This window comes from Felis catus, chromosome B1, assembly GCF_018350175.1.
Source record: "Felis catus isolate Fca126 chromosome B1, F.catus_Fca126_mat1.0, whole genome shotgun sequence".
NCBI classification, from domain to species: Eukaryota; Metazoa; Chordata; class Mammalia; order Carnivora; family Felidae; genus Felis; species Felis catus.
Window position 1 is genome coordinate 34353251 of NC_058371.1, and position 24158 is coordinate 34377408.

Consider the following 24158-nt stretch of genomic DNA (forward strand, 5'->3'; position numbering starts at 1 on the left):
TTCCACGGTTTCTAAGCCCTGACAACCACCACCCAGTTTATAACTCCAGCTCAAATGCCCCTCTTGACCAGTAGATCTAGACACCCAACCACCTACTCAACATCTCCTATTAAGCACCTCAGCATCTTAACTCAATCCAAAACTGGGGTCATCTTTTTGCATCTAAACACACAAAAACTCTCTCCCAATGGTGTTCTATATCTCAGCGAATGCCCCCCCCATTCATCCAGTTCGAGAGAGAAACCCAGAAATTATCTTTGAATGTGCGCTCTTTCTCTCCTCCCTGTTCCCCACCCTGTACGTCAATCACCTGATCCCACTGATCCACTAACCTATGTCTCTTGGAGCCACTCATTTTTCTCCAACCCCACTATCCCTTCGGTTCAAATGCCGTTCATCCTCACTCATGTCCTATGAGTGTACCTGTTCTATCTTGGCTCTCAACAAATCCAGTCTTCATCGTGTAGTATGAAATACACACTTTTTAAATGCAAATCTTACCGGGGGCACCTGGGTGGCTCAGTCGGTTAAACGTCCGAATTCAGCTCAGGTCATGACCTCGCAGTTCGTGAGTTCAAGCCCCGTGTCGGGCTCTGTGCCGACAGCTCGGAGCCCGGAGCCTGCTTCGGATTCTGTGTCTCCCTCTCTGTCTGCTCCTCCCCCACTCATGCTCTGTCTCTCTCTCTCAAAAATAAATAAACATTTTAAAAAATGTTTAAATGCCAGTCTTTCCAGTGACACTTGTTTGCCTAAACTCTTTAATGGTCTCTCGTTGCCTGTAGGAAAGAGTTGAAAAATCTTAACATGGACCACAAACCCATGCTTGATCCAGCCCCACCCAACCTCTTTGGTCTCATCCAGTATCATTCTTCCCCTTCTTACCTCTTTCAGTTCCTTGGACTCCCCATACAGCATCTCAGGATGACCATGCATTCTGCTTCCTTCTCACTATAAACCTCTCCCACTTCCACAACGCGGGTGAATAACTAGATGGCATCCTACTCATAGAGAATGCGGGCCGTCGTCGGTGATCCCGAGGACTCAGCGACCCAACCGCCTGGCCCCCACTGTTGCCTAACTGCTTCTTGTTATTGTCCCGACTTCAGCTCAAACACCCTCCTCTTCAGGAATCTCCTCTGACCACCCACCCACGTTCAGTCCGATTATTGCCTTGAATGTTTGAACTGTGACACCCGGTACATTTGTGACTATTTGTTTATGTTAGCCTGTGGCTGCCACTTAGCCCAACTAGTGACATTAATGAAGGACTGAACATAATGTTGTACATAAGAATGTAGGTTGGATTTTCCCCCTCATAACATGGCAAATGCCAAAGTAATATTTAACAACCCCTATTTTCTTCCTATCCCTGCTGATGTTCTTGGCTTAGAAACAGTGCGAAAGAAAAAGTAAAATAACATGGATAATCCTGTCTCTGCCAATAATTTGCCTTTTAAACTTGTCATTTCATACAGTTAGGAAGCCGAGAGAATATACATGTACAAATTTCTGTCCCCTCTCTACTCATTCTTCCAAAACAAGCATGGGCAAAAGACCTCACCAACGGAGAATCAACTATTTGGATGGCACACAGATGCCCTTCTACAAAAGAGGTGCTTTAGAAAACTAGACTTTGGAAACTCTATCAGGTGAACACCCACCATACTACATATGAATGGGGAAAGGTGTAAGCTCAGAGCTTCCCCAGCAGTTTGAAGGAGCGAGAGCTTGGAACCCCTCAAGCAGTAATGGCCGTCACTCTAAAGGTCTTTTCTTTACACAGAGAGCAAGCCAAGAAACCACCACACTCTCCCAGACTCATCAATGCGGCCATTGTGCTCCTCCTCCCCTTTTCTCCAGGCAAGAAAATAACCCTCAATCAGATCGAGCCATTCCCTAAGCACGAGGCAAGAACAATTGCAAGGGGGCAGTGAGAGAAACACAGACAAGGGTAACCCAGATAGCCTTGTTCTGCTGCAGTATTTTGGGCAGCCAGCAGCCCTCGGCTGTGAGTGCTAGAAGGAGCAGTGTGGGGAGACAGCCAGTGGGGAGCCGAACCCAGCAGGGAAATTCCAAAAGTAGCAGCACTCCTACACATCTGGGTGCAGCCGGGCCCGACGACCCTGAATCATGGGTAGCAGCAGAGAATTGTCTAAGCTGGAAGAGAAAGACCATTCTGGAGGGCCCCTGCCCCTTCCTCCCCTGCTGTGCTCCACCAGGCAGTTTTAGAAGAGTTTTGTACAGTTGAACGCACAGTTTTCGGGAACCTAAAGAGAAACACGCTGTACTATCTTCCTAAGTATATTTATATCTGAAATTGAGCGTTTAAGCGTTCCTCTGTAGAATACCACCGGTCGGAATCATGCCCTCTGGAGTCAGACCCAATGTTGAATCAAGACACGCCTTCTTAATAACCCTGCCTCTTTGAACTTCCCTTTCCTGCTAGGTAAAATATGCATCATAACACCTGACTTCTCCCATTGTTTAGAAAATTCAATGAGATATGAGGTATTCAAGTCCTGTAGGCCCTCAAGGAAAGGTAGGTCTAAATAGGAAGATAGCTGTAAAGAAGGAGCTTGAGGCTCCAGGGATAAAAGCTGGTCCACAGCAGAACCAAGGTAAACTCCGAGAAGGTAAGGAGCTAATTGGCTTAAAATCAACATTCCCCAGAGTGGGTTCCAAGGAACACCAGTCCTGCAGGATGTCGATAAGTACTACTCATTAAAAAAAAAAAAAAAAAGCTTTCTGAATAATATCTTTGGGGTACATTGGACTAAACAATGTAAAAGCTCTCTTACTGCAGGATTTTTGGGTGACTTCAACATGTTGATGCTCATGGCGAAACCCTGGTGCATATCGTAGGACTATTTTACCTCTTGGAATACGCTCTAGGAAATGTCGATTTACACTAACGGGTGCCTGCATCCTGTCTGATAACTCCTTCATAAACCAAAGCCATAGGAGCAACCTATTCATTAGACACTATAGGATGCTACCCTGTGTCTCTGAGCTCATCAGGGCTTAAAGATCACCGAGAACGGGGAGAAACCTTGCCGGTTCCAAAAGAAAAAAAAATACAATAAGCACACTGCAAAAAATTTGCAACAGATATTTAAGTAAACGTCTACAAAATGCAACACTATACCCCTAGCCAATTGCTATTTAACACTGCATATATAATTACATAAAAATATACTTTTGATGGAATATGAATGCATCATAACATATTTGCCATATTGTGATTCAGGGGCTCCATTAGAGCCTAAAGTTTAAAAGGCCGTTAGTTACCTTAATAAGGGCCACACCTTTAAGGGCGCCTGGGTGGCTCAGTTGCTTAAGCGTCCGACTCTTCATTTCGGCTCAGGTCACGATCTCATGGTTTGTGGGTTCGAGCCCCACATCAGGCTCCGCACTGTGCTTGGGATTCTCTCTCCCTCTCTCTCTGCTCCTCTCCCACTCTCTTCTCTGTCTCTGCCTCTCTGTCTCTCTCTCAAAATGAATTTAAAAAAAATAAGAGCCACACCTTTAAATAGATATTACAGTGTATCACACACACACACACACACACACACACACACACACACACACACTGGAGCTGGAGATGTTCCAATCGATTAAAAATCAAAGTTATAAACCAAGCCCCCAGCATGACATCTGCAGTCAGATTCAGTCACTTAACAGTGAGATAGGTTGGGGGTTCCCCCTCCCAACCTTCCACAAGCCTTCATGCCCAAGCACTTAGTAGAGTTTGGATCCTTCACCCTGTAGCAAATCCCTTCTGGCAACCGCCGCGGAACCCTGCAGCAAGGCACAGCTCCTTGTCAGGAAATCAACCCCTCCCTGTGAAAAGCCATTCAGGACACCGATTTTACAGCGGATGGCTTTGCCTTCACGGCTTCTAGAGGAGCGTGGTGCTTTCCGTGGTTCTTCCCAATTCACGGCAAAGGCCACATTCTAGGGAGTGAGAGGGAAAGGGGTTTGAGAGGGGCTGAAAGACAATCCCAGTGTCTAAAGAGACTGCATTTGTTTGAAAGAAGACACACAAGGAGAGGTACAAAGTCTCAGTCTTGTCACCCCATGGAAGGCAGCTTCTCACTTCCTGCTCAGTCAGCCTGAAGTCTGCTGTGAGTGATTTAAACACCAAACGAAGGGCAAAATGCCCCCCCCCCAGACACACACACACACACACACACACACACACACACACAGAGGAAACTGCCTTTCCTTTGTTAATCTACAAGAGACCACTGAAGACAATAAGTTACGACCATGGGAAGAAATCATTATAAACACAAATAGGAGAATAAGGAATGAGAATATCATTAAAATTTGCTGTATGAAAAGAAGAATAATCCACTGCTCCACACTACTGTGAGCTAAATTTCCCTGTCTTAGCACAGCGACTCCCCTGATGACATTTTTGCCCTTAAGGATTTCACCACTTCCTCCAAAGCTGTAACTTTTTTTCTCTCTCTCTCCCTCCCCCTTCCTATTATTGTCACTAGAGAGTGGGGAATGACAAGTTCAAGAAAATGCTTGCCTTGAGGCCAGAACGTGTTTCCTTTGCACTTGGATTTCCATTTATTCCACTGAATTTCCTTACAATTAATTTTTAAATGGGCTGAGAGAGTTCATTTCCCCAACAGCTGACAAAAACCGTGTTCCATGAAACCAAACGAAATGGCACTTGGTGACCATTTTTGCTACCATTATAAAACCCTTACAGTATAAACTCTGACTCTGCATTCTGCACTTTACGACTCTGATATAGTCATTGGAATATGTTGATACTCCCATGATACCCACTCAGAGCCAGGAACTGGTTTATCTTAATTGCACTTTAGCCTAAAGCATATTAAATGCAACTTGATTATTAAATGCATTTGAATTGCCACAATAAATTTCTTGGCCAGGTTTCCAAACATCAAGTAAAGAAATCTATAATCTCCTAGTCTGGCCCCTTTGCTGACTTGCCAGGAAACTTTGTCTAAAGGCTGCTCCCTCTCGACATCCTCTTTTCTCAGCCAATAAACTAGTAATAATAGATTTGTCTAGCACTCAGGAACGGCTGCAAGACACTTCTTTATACCAGGATGGCATTTTGCAAACGACAAGCTGGCTTTAGGCTAAATATGTCAGAATGAGGCTTCAGCACAGGTTGTTGACGTGGATTTTCTTAATTTCTATTTCACAAACTCGTTGGCATCACCCATCGGTCTCACTCATTAGGGCTCACAGTTTAACACTGTGTATTTACTGCCTTGCGTCCAGATCTGTGTCTCCATGGCTTGCCTCGCCCCGCCCCGCACTGTCTGTTCTTTCACAGTGCTAACACTCTTCCAGGCACAGAGACCTTAAAGAATCCACACCGACAGATGGATTGGTTGGTTAGAAGCGGTAAGCCCTGATCTCTCACTGGAGGGGTCTACATTAAGCACTGAGTGGAGGACTTCCTCAGACACGTGTCGTGTGACAGGTCTGCCCCAGTGCCTGCACCTAACAGAGTGTCAATGTCCTCTTCGCCAAGGTGTTTGGGGGCAGGACCAAGAAGCAGGGGTGCGCTCGTGCCCCCACGTCGACCTCCCACACTCCCCTGGAAGATTTCCAATACAGAACAGGCACAAAAAAACATGTCAGATACAGAGCGAAAAGCTATTCAGCCTTGACTTTGGTCCGAAGACCACTGGAAGAAAGAATGCTAAGTGGAAAACGGGGTCAAAGAAATTTCGTTTTCTTCACTGATGAGGTGCAATGCTCACCACCACCTGGAAATAAAATTCCTTCTTGAAAACAAAGAACCCTAAGTCACACGTGTTACCACCTGCCCTAAACAGTTAGGTACAGACATTGCCCTCCCCTTAGCACTGGGGTAGGATAATTTAAAAAAACTTCCCTGCCACTTATCTCCCTAGTAGGCCGTGTGCATGTCACGAAAATAAAATTCTCCCCTTAAAAAGCATCCTGATGGCCTGAAACAATGACCAAGCTAACAGAGCCAGGAGTCACAACTTTTTTTTTCTTTCTTTTTTTTAATTTAAGAGCCATCGCCTTGCTGGTTGGTTCGAGCGCCCTCATGTGTCTCAACAGAGTAACGTCACTTTAGGCCTTCTGGAGGGCTAGAGGTAACGGCAGATTCAATGACACACAGTAACCTCTTCATCCCGTTTCAGGCACCTCTTGTGAAAAGAAAGATTTTCAGATTGCCCCTAGGACTATGAATTTGTCCTCCCTGATGTAAAGTGACATTATAACTTGTACCTGGAAGAACGGGAAGCCGAGGTTCACAGAAGCGGAGGCTAATTTCAACTTCTTGCCTGTTCTGGTTTAAACATGTTAGGTCATCCTGCTTATTTCTTTCTCCTCCCCCCAACCCAGACCGAGGGGCAGAGCTCTAAGCCTGCATACCCCCTCCTCCGATGCGGGGCTCGCACAACTGAAGAACCCAGGGCTGCCTCTATAATAAGCAAATCTCAGGAGACCTAGCTCCATCTTCCACTCTATGACCAAGGGCTAAGCCATTCTTCTCTCTGGGTCTTGGGCTCTTCCTCTGGGAAGAGAGGATAGTGGTTCATTTCTCACAGATAAGAAGCATCTGCAGAAATGCCTGGCAGAGAGTAGACAGGCACCCAGTAAATGTTAATTGAATGCAAACCTACAAACTCTCACACACACCTTGCCGCTTTGTCTTCCTTTTCCTTCTCCTTCTTTTCCTTAAGGTTCGGAAGGCATGACTCAACATTCCAACCATACAGTCAGGCCCAGAATTCCCAAAGCAGAATAACAATGATGCCCCAACCTTGGTCACTATGGCAGACCCGCCTTGATGGGTCTAGCACTCTGTTAACAACAAAAGAAAGATTTATCAAGAAACCATGCTCCCGGGTTCCTCTCACCAATTCACCATTAGCCATTCACCACTTAGCTTTAAGCTAGCCAAATCCAGCAAAGCTCCAGAGATTTTTGGCTTTATCTTCTCACTGAACTCACGCCAGCCTTGCACGGGCACAGCCAGGGCATCATCACCCAGCCTTAGGTGTTGGCAGATTCTCCCACCCACCTCTTTGCACTTTCCCTGCTCAGGGGCAATGGCAAAGCGCCCCTCTCCTCCCCCCACTGCACCTGGGGCGCCTCCAGCTCACAAAGGCCGGGCTGGGGAAGATGTCTCATCTACTGGAAATATAGTCAAGTCCTCTGTTAGGTAAGCCTACTGCTTTAACAGAAGCCAGAAAGTGCCTGGCCAACAGACGTGCTCCATATATCTTGTCAACTATAAACATCATAACCAGTGAAAGGGGAAGGAAACACCCTGATGTATATTGCCCCCATTACCATTAAAGTAGAAGACAGGTTTTCCCCCCCAAGAGAAGTTTGTGGAATAATTGATAATTTCCATTTTATTTAAAATAGCTTGTCCTTTCCTACTGCTACCATCACTGTCCAGGGCCTTATCAACACGAACATATTACTAACTTGTCTTATAACCTCCATTCATTTCTTCCTTCCAATCGTCGTAAGTATGATCAAAAGATCTTCCCCAAACACTGACTTCAACACATTCTTTAACAATTCCTCCTCAAGAAGGCTTGCTGACGCCCTGTTGCTTGCAGGACAAAATTTGAGCTCTGAAATCTGCTATTCAGACTCCCCCTATTGTCTCCTACCACCCCGGAGAAGTTACAAAAGAACCAGACATCACCTCCAGAGTTCCAGACTCTTACACTTCCAGACTCTTACATCACTGCTATATCCAAATCCAAGACGAGAACACGATGACTGTGGACCCTCAGGTATCCTTGAACTGAAATCTAAGTAGAAAGGCCCAGTGTCAACTTCACAACTTTTCCTCTTTGGAAAGAGACTTTACCTTGGGCGGTTCCACTTAGACTCCAGTTCCCTCCTTTGACATTCAAGAACGTCAGAGATGGGAATGACCTGATGCCCCCCGCCCCCACCCGGCCCCCCGCCCCGGTTACATTCGCACCAGTGCAGAGGGCTGCTGTTGGATTTCTTCAGAGGATAGCTTATCTGTCCTTGTGAAACACTTCACACAGCCGGCAATGAACCTCCAGGCATGTGATAATCAATGAGTGAAATAAGAAGGAACAATAAATCAACATCAGAGGAATCACAAAACACATCCAGACACTTGTAGGACATTCTGTTCTGGTGGCCGCACCAGATAATGGGAAAAAGAATATAGATGGGAGAAATCATCACTCTACACCCTACAAAGCCAGTAGCCAACAAGGGGAAAGTGCAGCAAGAGAAACAAACAGCGCTGCCTTTAACGAAGAGAAATGGCTAAGGAGGTGGAGAATGCTGAGGAACAGAAAGCAAGATCCTCGGGGAAAAGATGCATGCATCTGTTCTCTTGTCCTCCCTCTAGGAGAGAACACTGAACCATTATATTGCATTACCATACATCGACCACTCCTGCCTAAAGCAGTGAAAACAATTTCTGAGCTTTCCAGATACGAACTCTTTGAAAAATGAAATAATCATAGCTTTTTCCTAAATTCGTAAAAAGCAAAAACAGCAGTTTACATCTTTCCCACACTGACCCTTCCTTGAAGACCCCTTCATGAAGCCTTCCCCGCGTCGCCACCCAGCGTTGACCACGCCCTTCCCTTACCACACAAGGTCCTCCCATCCTGACCCTTTAGGAAACACGACTGAGGTTGACCATCTCCCCAACTTGACTGCAATCTCGACAACAAGAATCCTGACGTTTCCTTCTCCTGTATCTTCTTCTGTGTCTCAGCCCCCAGCACGCAGCCCAGGAGGTACTTGAGAAATACCAACACTGTCACTCAACCTAAATGGAAATGTACGTATTATTTAGTGAAAATGTGAAAATTCCCTTTCTTTCCTTTAGAAATTTCCGTTTTCCTTTATTTCCTCTATCCTTTTTTCTAGCAAACTTGGTCCTTCCCAAAAAACCCTTTTTGCAAGGGAGGGCGGGGCCGTAACCACTCAGCAAGCCCACTCCCCTCACACACACAGAGCGGAGTCTTGGTCTGTGGTTAGGAGAGGTGGCGTTGTTTCTTCCACCTTTGAAGGTGTTAGGATTTAAACTGAAACCACTGCCTTTGCAAGATCATCTTGTTCCTGCCTGCATGAATCTCCAATGGCCCTTTTGCATTTACATCCCGAAAATGTCTGAAGGTTGTCTTGCTTAATCCCTTCACTGCACCCCAGCCCTTAATGTAATGCCCACTTTTTTTTTTTTTTACCCTGATAAGTCCTCTCCTGGATCATCAGCCTCCTTCGCAAGTTAAGGACATGCCTCAGTGCTGCCTACTTATAAGAAAATATGAGCTTCTATACCAGGCATGATTTGTGATGCCACTGTAATTTCCCCATTAAGTCTAGAGCTTAGCAGCCCTCTCTCCTACACATTCTGCTCTTTTCCTACCCCTTCCCAGTCTTGCCTGCCCCCTTACTCTCTCCCCGCCCCCAAGAAATGAACTGGCTTACCTAGCAGGTTTCATCTTGCTTCGGCCAGCTTATTGTTTCAACGTGATTATGAAGTCCCCTGGCTTGAAAACACAGTTTGTTAATTTCCAGGCATTCACGATGTCTCCCTGCTGAGTTTAGTGTGTGGAGGTGTGCATGTGTATACCTGTGGTAACTAACACTCCTGGGCGTGCAATCTTGCTGGTGACTAACAAGATGGAATCACGGTAAATTTGTGTGACTGGAGAATCATAGTTTTTAGAGATGTAAGTGATGCTAGACTTCGATGTTGGCATTTCACAGATTGGAAAACAGAGGCAGAACAAGGTAAAAGGACTTGACCAAGGTCACAGAGCTAATCAGTACGAGAACAGGGGCCACCACTCAGAGCTGTCCTATCCCAGTCTGTCAGGGCCCTTCCACTCAGATGCGTCCCTCCTCAGGGGTTCATATACGTGAGTGAGAACTCAGGATGCCCACGTGCAACCAAAGTGCATCACAGACCTGTGAATATGTATGTGCCAACAAGATGGGGACAGTGCCGTGCATGTAGCTTACAAGGTAGACAGTATGCAGTAAAATCGGACTGAAACGGCTGTAATGAGGTTCAGTTCGAATCCAAAGAGACCACACTTCACATCCTGCTGATGCTGCCCATTCCCCACCCCCTGTAGATCATTTGAAAAAAAAAATGTATTTCCAAAAGCACCTTGTTGAGATTTTCATGATTTTCCCTCAGTTCGATCAATACACAGTCATCCCTTAACGCCATGAAAATAGCTTTTCACACATCCATGCACACACCGTCACACACACACACACACACACACACACACACACACACGTAAAACATTGGCAGCAGGTACTTTTAATTTGCTGGAAAATATTTCTAAGAAGTCAAACAGCTCCAGCCCAATGAGAGTGCCCTCCGATTGGCTAGCCAGACCAGTTGAAGGACCTGATTGGTCCCTGATCCTAAGGACCGATAAGAACGGCTATAAAATCCCTGGGTGCAGCTCTTGGGCCCCCAGTTTGCAAAAGCCAGAGGTGCAAGAAGCAGCCACTGCAGCAGCAGCAGCAGCAGCAGTAGCAGCAGCAGCAGCAGCCAACAACAGCAACAACAGCAGCAGCAGCAGCAGCCACAGCAGCAGCAAAAGCGTCAGCAGGAACAGCATCAGCAGCAACAAAAAATCCTCATCAAATCCTCACCTAGGCTTTCAGTGTATCCAGATCCACATCTTCACGCAAGCCGGGAGAGGGAAAGAGGAAAGGGGGGGAGGAAAAAAAAAAACCCAACAACTTAGCGGAAACTTCTCAGAGAATGCTCCAAAACTCAGCAGTGCTTCTGGTGCTGGTGATCAGTGCTTCTGCAACCCATGAGGCGGAGCAGAATGATTCTGTGAGCCCCAGGAAATCCCGGGTGGCAGCTCAGAACTCAGGTAAGCGGCAAACCCAGGACCGGTTTCTCCCCCAAAGAGCTGTCCTCATTTGCCTCTCGCTTTTGCAACTGTGTCTGTGACGGCTGATCTTGATAATAAATGTGCTTCATGCCTGATGGCAATAAACTGCCAGTGTAATCCAATAGCCTTAGGAAGTGGAGCTCCTTTGTTTAATAAATTGCATGCAACTAACGAAGAAGCCGGGCGCTCTGCTGAGGGTATTTCATTGCATAAGCCTACTAGCCTGATTGCCTGAAATCTGGCACGTACCCTCTTGGGGGAGGGGGGGGAGGGGGCGGGGGAAAGGCCTGAATGTTGGCATGCTTCAAAGCGCTCTCTATACTTTCCAGAAGCTGAAGCGGATCTTAAGGTGAGACACGGTTTGTCTGATGCTGTCCCCCTTTCTTCACCCTTAAGTCCCCATAACTGGACTTCCCTGCCCCTTCAGAGAACACACAGAAAGCTCCCTCTGCAGACAGATTTACCGAACCATAGCCCTCAAGGCTGACAAATCCCGGGCAGATGCAGAGAAAACCCTACACATCCCACCCCTGACACTGCTCCTTCTCTTCCTCCCGGCTTTCTCGCGCCTTCATTCAGCTGCCCGTGCAGTGCAGCCCGTGGCCAGAGGGCCCCCTTGAAAAAGAGTATTTGTGAAATGTAGCAGCTGTTTCTTCAAGGGGAAGGTCTCGCTCTCGTGCTGACTCCCAGAGCAGTTAATTGTGTATTATCTTGGTCTCTAAAGGAAAAGAGTCCTTAGGAAGCCGGTATTAACACCTCTGCCTTTTGACTTCACTTGTCCAGCTTGCCCCTCTGACATTACTGCCCCCACTCCCCTGACTGTCAGCAAAGATGGGATCGCAGGTGTCCAAATGCTGCAGACAACGCTCCTCTCCGAAGAGCACAGGTCCCTGCCCAGAGGAGGGCTTTGCTTCACTTCCTTTTGTACTTAGTTGCTATAGAAATGCAGTGATTCACAATTCGAGCTTGCCTAAAACAATAGCAACCCTAATGCATATTAAAACTGCTTAAAGCAAAGTTATAATTTGAACCCGTGGAAATATATAATTAGGGAAATGACTTGTAACATCCCAGAGGCTGCGGGTGGTGGGAGGGGGAGGGGAAGCCTAACCGAACCAGGCTTTTGATCTCAGAGGAGAATCCTATGGTATGAAGGCTGCAGATCATTTCTTGCCGAGCTGCCTGCCAGAACACCCCCCCCCCCTTTCTGTAGGAGAGAAATTACTTTTATGGGAGATCTTATCCAGAATGTAGAAAGCCTCATGCAAGTTCTTTGCGGTTTTCTTCCAGTCTTGCACAAGGGGTGCCTTGGCCTTGTTATTCCACACCTGTGTTTCTTTAAAAAAAAAAAAAAAAGAAGGAGAAATGGCTTTTAATATGAGAGAGATTATGCATACCTCTAAGCACTGTCCTATGGTGGGGGCTGGGGTGAAACATGAACGGACCAGATTCTTTTCTGCCAATATGAAGGTAAGTTAGCAGCCCTAAATTGGAAGGGTCTCCAAGCGCACTCCTTGGCAAATGGTCCTCTGCCGTTTAGACTAAAATTCCATTCTTATTACTCCGGAGTGCGTTTTTCAGAAGCCAAATGGACTCCCTGGCCCTTCTACTTCCTAAACCTGACCACCAGCCATTGCCTCCTGCCTTCCCGGGCTTTCGGGCTCTAAGTGATACCCTCTGATGCTGGAGAGCTGTTTCAAGCACTGTGCATTCCACAGACTCGCACCTTACTCCTCCGGCCACCCAAATTGTAGGTGATGGTGAGACCAACAGGGAAAGCTCCTGCCCTCTCCTTCCACGTGCAGGAGGGATCTGCCTGGCCTGCCCCCGACCCCACCCCCTCTGAACGGGTCTATCTACTGGCCCCCTCGCAGACGTCTGAAGAGAAGTTCTTCTGACCCCTTGTCCTTGAATGGCGCCCCCCCGACCCTTCCGAATCACCCTCACTGCTTGACCCAGATTGGATGGATTTGTCTCTTTCAGCTGAAGTGGTTCGCTGCCTCAACAGTGCTCTGCAGGTTGGCTGCGGGGCTTTTGCCTGCCTGGAGAACTCCACCTGTGATACAGATGGGATGTACGACATCTGTAAATCCTTCTTGTACAGCGCTGCTAAATTTGACACTCAGGTAAGCAGACCTTGACCCCTGCCTTCCACTGGCTGCTTGTCGTTAACAGTGTGCTAGACTATTGTTCTTAGGAACTCGTCTTGTAGGGAAGCAGCTGTGCTTCTCAGCCTCCTCAACCGAAATCCCCAGCTCCGGCGTGTGCACGCACACTCCCGCGTGTGCGCGTGCACGTGTGCACACACATGCACACACACACACACACACACACACACACTTTCGGCCAGGAAGCCGGTTCTGTACGAGACGCTCCCCACCCTCTAATGCACGATTATCACACACTGACACAGGTTATCTTATAAGGGAGGGGTGATGACCAGAAAATCCTCGCCTCTTCAAGAGGAAATAAAAATGTTCTTCCAACAAAGAAGTTCTCACTGTAGGACCCAGCATCCTGGCTTGTGAGTTATCAAAGTCTCGATCCCAAGACAAAACCGCATCATGGCTACGTTCAAGCTGCAGGGTGGCTGATTGTGGGTCTGTCTCTTTCTTTCTCCTGTCTCATTATCTCTACGGAGCTCAAATCTGAAGGTAGTCTACGAGAGTAGGGACATTTTTTTTTTTTTAATCCTGGTCGCGTCATGCGAAGACATACAGACAGACGGCCAGGGGACCGCGCCAAGGCAAGCCCCCTTAAGTTCCACATATTGTATGCCCCGTCCTTTCTGGGCAGCTCGAGCTAAAGCTTCTCCTCCTACCCCTTGCCTGGCAGGGAAAAGCATTTGTCAAAGAGAGCTTAAAGTGCATCGCCAATGGGGTCACCTCCAAGGTCTTCCTCGCCATTCGGAGATGCTCCACTTTCCAGAGGATGATTGCTGAGGTGCAAGAGGAGTGCTACAGCAAGCTGAACGTGTGCAGCGTCGCCAAGCGGAACCCCGAAGCCATCACCGAGGTGGTCCAGCTCCCCAATCACTTCTCCAACAGGTACAGAATGAGTCCGCTTTTTTGCGCTGGGGAGGGACGGGGGGGAGGGCGGTGGCAGAGCCAGACACAGAAGGGGGTTAATTGCCACAGTCATGATCTTATTTTAGCTTGCAGCCTTCCCAGCTTTTGCAGGGAAAATATGTTTGTGATTGGTTGTGACAGCTTAAGCAGCCTGGATTTTTTTTTTTCCTCACTGTTATAGGAAAAGTCTTTCCATGCAGCTAATAGAAAGCTCCATCTGTGGCATCCCTGAGTGCATTTTCATTGTCAGTTTCTCACAATAAGCCTGAAGGGCATTGTGAAGTTTATGGACACAAGCTTTTGAGATATCACATTTGGCTGAAATTATGACTATGCACGGTACAGTTGGCCATAATGCATAATGTCATAATGCAGACTTTAAAAAAAATTTTTTTAATGTTTATTTTTGAGAGACAGAGCACGAACAGGGCAGGGGCAGAGAGAGGGAGGCACAGAGTCCGAAGCCGGCTCCAGGCTCTGAGCTGTCAGCACAGAGCCTGATGTGGGGTTCGAACTCACAAACCACGAGATCATGACCTGAGCTGAAATCAGACGCTTCACTGACTGAGCCACCCAGGAGCCCTTTTTTCAAAAAAATTTTTTAATGTTTATTTGTTTTTGAGAGACAGAGAGCATAATGCAGACTTTTAAATCCGCATGTGTTCTGAGCAGTCCCAAGCCCAAGCACATATTCCAGTAGGTAGCCCAGAATAAGCCAGGTCACTTCGTTGGGGACTCAGATTTCCTTTGTGAAAAGTGAGATGGCTGGACTAGATGATTCCCCCTCCCAGGCCCATGTTAGTTCTTTCTCTAGTCCAGAATTTCCTGGAACGATGTTTCTGGCGAGTGCTCGTATTCTCATCTGAGTGTTCTAACGTGACCCAAAACCCCGGAAGTAATCATAGCTGAGCACCGGCCTTTCGGTGCTGCCGACTCACTGTCTTTACCAGCCGGGAGTGGACACCCAAGACACGAGAGGGCTGACATCCTCATTCCACGGCCTACAAAGTTGCCCAGCAAGACCTGGGCTTCCCCATCTGCGATCAAGTTAGGAGAGGTGCCGGTGGGGCTGGCATGGAGGTATGGCAGGGACAGTGAGGCTGGGACGCGTTGAGCCCTACTGTGATGCCACACGGCCTGAAACTCGCCGCCTAGTCCTGAAGCACTATGATCCTTTGACTCCCCAGCCAAATCTGCACACACTGACAAAGATCAGTCTTACCTATTGCCCGGACCACCAGAGAGCTAACACGAGCCTCCCTGCTTAATCTCCTAGCCAGGTGCTGTCCCTTCTTCGGGTAGCACCAACAGCCTGCTCCTCCAGGGGCTTACCAGTGATTTAGTCACACACATGTATGCAAGTAGAAGACGGGAAAGGTAGGTCTTCCTTAGGGAACTGCTAAAGGCCCCTGACATTAAAACTCTGTAAAATTTCTGATTCACACTGAAGCACACGGTAAAGGCTCTCCAGAACCTCATGTCAACTTATAAAATCGTTTGTTCGGTACTGAGAAGCGACCCTGTCCTTGGGTCCGAGCTGATTTCCTCAGAACAAGAAAATCAAATCCCACATTTATCTCAAATGGCCTATCTCTTTATATTGATCTTGGTCTTAAAATTCTCCCAAAAAGATTCTTGTGACATCTGAAGAGAAGAAGGAAAAAATAAAATAAAATCGCTGGCTAATTGTTGGAGTCTCCCTTCACCACAAAGGAAAAAAAAAAAAGAAAAGAAAAGAAAAGAAAAGAAAAGAAAAGAATTTTTAGTAGACAGGGGCTAAGGACAAAGTATGTGTTTGCGGGGCAGCTGGCGGGGGCAGGGGTATGTTGGCAAAGCCATCGTTGTAAGTCTAGACCGTTAAGGATCCTGTGACAATTTGTGACTTACAATATGGCATGTGACCAACTTTGAGGCGATGCGAACCTCTCGATTTCAACTGAGGTCATATCTTCCATTTATAAAGGGAGAGGTCGTATAGAAAGGATGATGTAGACTCTGGACTGGTGATCCTAAATATCTAAGAAGCAACTAGGAATAGGAGTTTTTAATCAGGCCACTATTGCTTTCAATGGGCTTTCTTTTACACCACTTCTATCAGATGGCCACAGGAGCCTGGTCATGTCCCTTTTTCATCTCGGGAAATCACGCTTATTCGGACAGTGGGGGAAAGTGGCCATCTCTTGAAGACCAGAATCTTCATGCAGCCCTTTCTCCCATTATTTCACTTCAACTGGTTGATATTATTCCTGCTCCGAACTGTAGAGATTTCCGGTTCCATGCTGGGCTTGGTTTGCTCTATTTAAGCTCCTCACTCTCCTGAAACATCCTGCTTTCCCAGCCTCTGTCCCACCACAGAGACACATTAAGTTGTGCCAGTTGGCACCGAATTGCAAAGGGAAGTAGTTACAGGTTCATTCCACCTTCCTGTGACTTATCTAGCATGAGATTTGGGCCTGGGAGAATCCAAAAGCCTGTGACCGGACCAGGAGCCAGAACAGGGACGTTTTCCACGGGAGAAATGCGCTCAGAAGACAAAGGAGAGTTGGCTGTCCCCCTGGCTGAATTTGCAAACTGCTCTCTTAGCCATGAGGGACGCAGACAAAATTGATCAGGCAAGCTGGGAGGCGTGAGGCTTGGGAAGAAATCAGACCAATCCAGATCCAGGGTGGGAAAACTGACAAAGCTTCCAGCTCTCTAGGGCATGGATAGGGAACAGGAAACAGAAGAATAATATTGATCAAGGGAAACAAAGGACTATTTATAAACCCTCACACAGAACGTTCCTAGGCAGTATGTGTGTATTTGGGTAAAGCATGGCTGAAACAGTAGCTATGGAGAATATCTGATGTTATTCTTTACCAAGAAAAAAAAAAAAAAGGTCAGGGATGGAATTTTCAAAGTGGGAGGAAAGAAACATGCTTTAGAAGGTCCTTCCAGGCTGGGTGATCAGAACACTTAGCCCATCAAGTCCCTGCAGCACATCCTGCCAACCCCTATAAAGGTGAAGAAAGGACCCTTCTGAAATAGTTCTAACTGCTCTTGCAGAGGATGAACCTAAAACAGACCTGCACCATCCTTGTTCAATTAAGAAGGAAATTATGTATCAAATCCCTAGAAACATAGAATGCCATAGCTGGAGACGGGCATAGACTGTAAATGCCTCATTTTACTGATTGAAAACACAGAGGCCCAGAGAGGGAAGTGACCGGCTGCAAGTCACACAGCTAGCGAATTGACAGAGTAGGGCCTAGAATGCATGTGGCCTTGAGCCAAGCTATTTGATTTCTGCTTCAAAAATGGCAACCAGTAAAACTTGTAGGAAATCTCCACAGTCCAAGTAGAATAAAAGGAGGAAAAAAATGGATTACCAAGGAGAAATGAATAAATGTGCCCCATGGTGATCAACGATTAAATTTGGTAAGTTATCTCCTCAAAGAGAAGGCACATCTTACCAACAGCTGTAGTAACATAAACCGTGGGTACACGATGGTGCACGACAAGTATGTGGCAATCGCTAATTCAACTTGTGCTGGAGACACGATCTCTTAAATAATCTCACTTAGTGACTTCTAGATGGGGAGGGTCTGTCTCATTCATCCACACAATCCCAGAGGTCAGTGCCATTCCTGTGTATTCTAGCCCTTAATGGAGAGGCACGGACCTAAACTGTGGCTCACTCTGGCAAATGATGTTGGCCTCAAGGCAGCCTGACAGGTTGACACGTTTTGCAGACTTGGAGGAGCGGTAATGGAGCCATGGACATTTTACAGGGAGCCCTGTTAGCCTGCCCTTGTTGCGTTAACAAAGCTCCACAAGAGAAACTAAGGGTAGATTCGGAGGGTGTCACTAGGGTGGTCAGGCTGGTGAGGTCCTCATCCAGAAACACCAAAAACAGGTGTCTTATCTTGGTGAGCAGCAAAAGTAGCAGTAAAGGTAGGCACCCTCAAAGAGGGAGAGTAAGTGCTTTAACAAAGTGGAACACAAGAGGCACATCTGGCCTTAAAGAGGCGAGGCTAATGACAGAAGCTTGGTTTCCTTACTGGGGTGAGACTTCGTCATCCGGGCAAAAGCCTTCAATGTCAGTCTAAGGAAAGGCCTTCTTCTGTAGCTCATTTGGCAGGGGCAGTGAGGGGGGGGGGGGTCATCTGTTGTGAACAGTTCTTTCTAGAAGTGAAAGGGTTCGCTTTAAGTTACAAAGTCCTGATTGGGGGCCAGGAGGGTGAGAGGTCAGAAACCTTATTCTCTAAGATCTAATCGCCCTGTGAAATGGACCCAGAGATCACGGGGACCCATGTCCTTGCAGAGCCCAAGAGTAAAGGGGTGCCTGGGGATCTATGTGGGTACGTAGGTATCTGAAGCCATTGGTGCAAAGTAGTTTATTCTCAGTTTTTCCAAAACCATCTTTCTCCCCATGTCCCCATCCAAGTGAGATCTGCTTTGACTCATGTGCTTTATAATTCCGAAGGGCTGGAAAATGTGTTTCTGTGCCAGAGAATCCCAATTTTAACAACAGCTGGATATAATCCTCCCTCGTGGGAGGGGTAGAGCCAGGACTGTGTCTGAGACCCAGGCAGCAGGATTTCTCTTTCGTTCGGCCCCCAGCTTCATCTGCTCGCCCACGGAAGGGTGACCGCTCTGCTTCATTACCCGTGTTCCACTCTGTTTACCGTACATCCTTGAAAGGACCTCTCTGGGGGGTTAAGTTATTCTGGAAGGATGTTTGATCCTGTGCTCTGCGAGGTGAGTTAAAAATAAACAGGTTTCTTTTCATGGAAGATCTTGTGGCCCCAGTGACCCGCAGGCTCCTCTGAGGAAAGAGTCTCCCCACATAAATACTGGAGGTCACTGTCATCGGGAGAGTCTCTTATTAGTGCACACAGAGCTAATGGGTTTTGACAAGTGCCACCTCCAAGTGGAGCAAACACGTCCCACCTCGCATTGGAAAATTACCTGAACTGTCTTCCCAATGAACAGGACAAGTAATTCATACGCTGTAAATATTAGACAGCTTGTTCCTGAGCCATAACACTTAGCTTCAGGGTTTGGTATACCTAAACAACTTGCATCTAAAATGAAGGTGATTTATACCAAACCCAAAGGGGTTTTTTTGTTTGTTTGAACTTAACCACACCTAACCTCTAATTTTTCTTCCTGGAACCGTGACTTATTGGAAAGAACTGTTATGTCTAAAACTCCCCATTTCCTCAGTGACCACGAAATAAATTAACAAATTGACAGGAAGCAGGCAGTGTGGCCCCGGGACCCCGGCACATGAGGGTTACCAAAAATAAAGCCACGAATCCTGCCTTCAATAAGTTCACTGCCTAGTAGGGGAAACAGAACCATCCCTAGACCATGCACTGCTGCCCCGTGTGATGCTAAGCAGGGATCTGCAAAATGTCCAAAAAAAGGAAGAGGCCCGCAAAAGCTAGAGCAGTAGGAGAAGACTTGGGGGGAGTTATTGAAGCAGGAAACGTCAAGGACCACCAATGTTGCCATGTAAGTGTCCTCACTGCCTGGCATTCGGCCTTCTGACCGCAATGCGCCTCTGAAGGAAGACTGAGAATGAGAGCAGCCGATGGCCTCTAGCAAGGCGAGCTGAGCGCGTGATGGGGAAATTAGGTTGGGGAGTAAAACGCGTGAGACACTCGAAGGCAGGGGCCTCCTTTGAAAATAGAAGTGAAGTCTGAGTATGCGCTCAGGTGCACATGCACCTGCACACACACCACGAAACAAAAGGAAAATTGCAAAGGGGCATCAAAATACCTGCCAATTCCTGTGCCAGTGACTCTTCATGTAAGTGGCCGGGGCTGGGCGCACCTCCTTACGTTGGACTAAGTCTCGTTACTACCACTAACCCATTGTACGACCTCAGACGAGTCGCTTTAGCTCCTCCCACGTTTGTTCCTTCTCTGTGAGATGATGACGTAGCCACTGCACGCTCTTTGTGAGCCCATCTAGCTATGCGTTTCTACGTTTTTAAGATTTGCAGACATGGCTGCCAGCTGTCAACCATTTGTGCTGTCACGCATGGTCTGGCCACGGCGGATGGCGTTGGCTGCAGCCCGGATGAAAGACCGGGTCTTGCCTGGCTCTCGCTGACTGACTGTTGCCTATATATCTGCCTTGCAGATACTATAACAGACTTGTCCGAAGCCTCCTGGAATGCGACGAAGACACAGTCAGCACCATCAGAGACAGCCTGATGGAGAAAATTGGGCCCAACATGGCCAGCCTCTTTCACATCCTGCAGACAGATCACTGTGCCCAAACATACCCGCGAGCTGACTTCAACAGGAGGCGCACGAGCGAGCCACAGAAGCTGAAAGTCCTCCTCAGGAACCTCCGAGGTGAGGTGGCCTCTCCCTCCCACATCAAACGCACCTCACAAGAGAGTGCGTAAGCGGGGAGAGGTGTTCCCAACCTCGCCCAACTAGTATCATTTTAAAGGTGTTCGCGCACCAACTTTGAGTGTACTGTGCCTGGTTTGGTTTTTTTTTTTTTTTTAAGTAGTTTCTATTTTCTATTCCCCTGACAGAAAACTGCATGAAACTAGGCTTCTGTAATCAATATCCCAACATTCTGCGATGGCAGCGTTCCCACAGACAGAATACGTGTGATCTTTCTGCCTCTCGGCAGGAGAGAGTACCCTTTTGATCACTTCCCTCTACCATGTCTTCTCCCGGGTCCCCTCAAACTACTCTCAAACACAGAGCATTCGCGTAAGGCCCAGTCCTTGTAATTGGAAGATGTGGAGGCCTTTTAGGATGGTTGCCCCAGTAGAGTTAGCTGATGAGAAGCAACTTAACTTAAATGCATGTCTTAAACGCTCATAAAGATGTTAAATGGAATTCGTGTGATGAATCTGTGCTGGCCATGGACGAATATGAATGTCGTGTTTGAATTCTTGATCTCTCATGAGCTAGTATCTTATGGTCTTGATCCTCTAGTGTGTAATTTCCTTTCCAACACATTTACCAAATTGCTCAAGCCTGGCTCTTCAACCAGAGTTTGAGCCCGCATCTTCTTGCATCTAACGAAAAACAAAAAGCTAACATCTTTATGTACTGTAACTGCTCAGAGCTTTAAAAGTACCTTTAACAATTGTCTTAAAACCAGAGAATCTTAAGGTCGAACTGTGGAATATAAATAGCTGAAAACTAATGTACTGTACATAAATTCCAGAGGACTCTGCTTAAACAAAGCAGTATATAATAACTTTATTGCATATAGATTTAGTTTTGTAACTTAGCTTTATTTTTCTTTTCCTGGGAATGGAATAACTATCTCACTTCCAGATATCCACATAAATGCTCCTTGTGGCCTTTTTTATAACTTAAGGGGGTAGAAGTAGTTTTACTCAACATCAAAACTTAAGATGGGCCTGTACGAGATAGGAAAAACCAACAGGTTTATCTGAAGGACCCCAGGTAAAATGTTAATCTCCCAGCCCACCTCAACCCAGAGGCTACTCTTGACTTAGATCTATCCTGAAACGGCTCTGTCACATCCAACTGGGAATTACGGGAACCAAAAAGAGCATCCCTTTGGGCTTGGACCACTTACAGCGTCATAAGGCCTACTCTATCTTGGGAAGTGGCAATTCTTGTCTCACCGCCTCTCATCCGTGCCTGATAGCTCTGGCAAACCGATGAAGGCATGGGAGACTTTCCATTAAATCGATCAGGAACGAGTCAATCAGCCTTTGGGTCTTCAGTTCCGGGGACTTGGGGCTGAGGGGGTATAAATAACCCTGGGCTGTCCAGCCTTAATAGACTCCTCTTACATTTTTGTCCTGTAGCACGCTGCCTGCCAAAGTAGTCCTGGCAGCTGGGCCATCTCTGTAGGATCGCAAAAAAAATAAAAATAAAAAAATAAAAAATGTAAAAAAAAAAAAACAAAAAAAACAAAAAAAAAAGAAAAAAAAAGAAAAAAGAAAAAAAAAGAAAAAAAAAGAGAGGGAAAAAAGAGCTGGTGGTTTGATTATTTCTGCCGTGATGTTTACAAGATGGCAACCACCAAAGCCAAATGACTAACCTATCTATGAACAACAGTAGTTTCTCAGGGTCACTGTCCTTGAACCCAACAGTCCCTTAAGAGCGTCACTGCCCACCAAAGGTCAATGTTGAGGGAGAAAGAGGGAGGAGGGGTAGGACTGCAGGGGCCACTCCAAACTCGCTTAGGTAGAAACCATTGGTGCTTGACTCTCACTAGGTTGAACTCAAGATTTGACCAAATCGAGTGATAGGGTTCCTGGTGGGAGGAGGGAGGGCACATCTCCAGAAAAATGAAAAGCAATACAACTTTACCATAAAGCCTTTAAAAGCAGTAACGCGCTGCTCAAGGACCAAGGGCAATCGCAGCAGACCCAGCAGCAAGAGCAGCACGGCGTTGCTGCCTTTGTCCCCACACAGCCTCTAAGCGTGCTGACATCGGATTGTTAAGAGCATTTTTATACTCAGAACTGTCCCATCCCCAGGTCCCCAAACATATGGACACTGCCTTAGCCTCTTGGAAATCAGGTAGACCACACGCTAAGTTGACTCTCCCCCTCCCGCCCTCCCCAGCCCCCACCCCCCAGGCAAGGCTGACTTCTCTGAACCAGAAAAGCTACCCAAGTATGTGTGTTGTGTCCATTTCGCAAACCCACTAAGCCAGGACCCCAATGCGACAAGTAGTTCACGAGGATTCCTAGCCAAATTCTCTCTTACTTCAGTCCAGTAGGTTCTCTTTGTTTGCTGTGACCTCTTCAAACCGTGGTACCCCCCTTTTCTCCCCACAGCGATACTTCTATATGTATCTATAATACATATATCCACACGTATGGAAAGAAGCAGTTCTCACGATGTTGCTAGTTTTTTGCTTCTCTTGTCCCCATCCGACCCCACTCCTTCCGACTCCCCTTTAAACTTCCAAAGCTTCGTCTTGTGTTTGCTGCACAGAGTGATTCGGGGGCTGACCTAGACCAGCTTGCATGATTCTTCTATCGTGATTTGGTTGCACTTTAGACATTTTTGTGCCATTATATTTGCATTATGTATTTATAATTTAAATGATATTTAGGTTTTTGGCTGAGTACTGGAATAAACAGTGAGCATATCTGGTATATGTCATTATTTATTGTTAAATTACATTTTTAAGCTCCATGTGCATATAAAGGTTATGAAACATATCATGGTAATGACAGATGCAAGTTATTTTATTTGCTTATTTTTATAATTAAAGATGCCATAGCATAATATGAAGCCTTTGGTGAATTCCTTCTAAGATAAAAAAATAATAATAATAAAAATAAAGTGTTACATTTTATTGTTTTTTTTCCCCAATGTCTTTCATTGTTATTCTTTAAAAACTTCTGGAATGAGACTTTCTGAACGTGAAGTTAACGGCCGGTTGATTTCTTTAAAGTCACGAATTAAGTGCCGATATGTAAACGAATGTAGTTTAAATCAACACTTGCCAAATTTCCTTAAGACCGTTTGGTGGCTCCCATTCCCCTCAGAATAAAACTGCACCCCAGAGTCCTTCCAGACGTCAGAGAAGCTGGATGGTCTGGACACCACTCAGCTCTCCAGCCTCAAGACTCCCCCTTCCTTCACAGCAATGAACCCTGTGCTCCCGCAGTGCGGGAGTTCTGCTAAGGCTGTGCTCGGTCTCCCTTCCGGGCCTTTATTTGTGCCGTCCTCACTTTCTAGAAGACCTTGCCCTCCACCTTGTGCTCAGACTGGAAGCCCCTTTGTGTAGCCACTGATGTGGTCCCAGCATCGGAAAAAGCACCCAGGTGCAGGATACCTTCAATGCTTTAAATGAATGGCTTAGAAGGACTTCAGGAGAGAGGGGAAAAAAAGACAAATCAAGGTGACGAGAGGCAGATGGCTCTGTGGTGAGGAGGGATCCAGCTCCGGGGTCAGACTTCTGGGGTTTCAGTTCTGGCTCTGCCACTCGTTAACTGCATGATGTCAGATGACTTCATCCCGAAAGACATCGGTTTCCTCCTCTATAAAATGAGGAGAGTGGTAACTATCCATAGCACTATTAAAAGAACATAAAATAAGTGAAGTGCTTATGTGGCCAGTACGTGGTATTGCTCACTAAATCGCAGCGATTAGCATCCGAGGAGAGGGGATGGGGATAAAAGGAGGGAACTTCCCATGTCAAAAATCGGGGACGGGAT

At 46.7% G+C, this 24158-nt stretch overlaps 1 protein-coding gene across 2 annotated transcripts; it reads left to right on the forward strand.

The window, feature by feature from the left end:
- Window positions 1–10483: 10483 nt before the first annotated feature.
- Window positions 10484–23310, forward strand: STC1 (stanniocalcin 1). 2 transcript variants are annotated; one of them, XM_006930637.5, is made up of 5 exons: window positions 10484–10895; window positions 12900–13042; window positions 13752–13963; window positions 20117–20334; window positions 20523–23310. In XM_006930637.5, exons 1-5 carry the CDS (start codon window positions 10778–10780, stop codon window positions 20639–20641), a joined length of 810 nt encoding a protein of 269 aa, XP_006930699.1. In that variant the 5' UTR covers window positions 10484–10777; the 3' UTR covers window positions 20642–23310. The 2 variants fall into 2 exon arrangements, with proteins under 2 accessions (XP_006930699.1, XP_003984739.1); XM_003984690.6 differs by having other exon boundaries at window positions 10485–10895; window positions 20117–23310.
- Window positions 23311–24158: the final 848 nt, after the last annotated feature.

Bases quoted from the DNA above. Each gene is read 5' to 3' on its own strand.
- STC1 (XM_006930637.5), top strand. From the start codon at position 10,778: ATGCTCCAAAACTCAGCAGTGCTTCTGGTGCTGGTGATCAGTGCTTCT. The intron at 13,964-20,116 runs GTACAGAATGAG...TCTGCCTTGCAG, and splicing joins CCCAATCACTTCTCCAACAG to ATACTATAACAGACTTGTCC. The intron at 20,335-20,522 runs GTGAGGTGGCCT...TTCCCCTGACAG, and splicing joins CCTCCTCAGGAACCTCCGAG to AAAACTGCATGAAACTAGGC.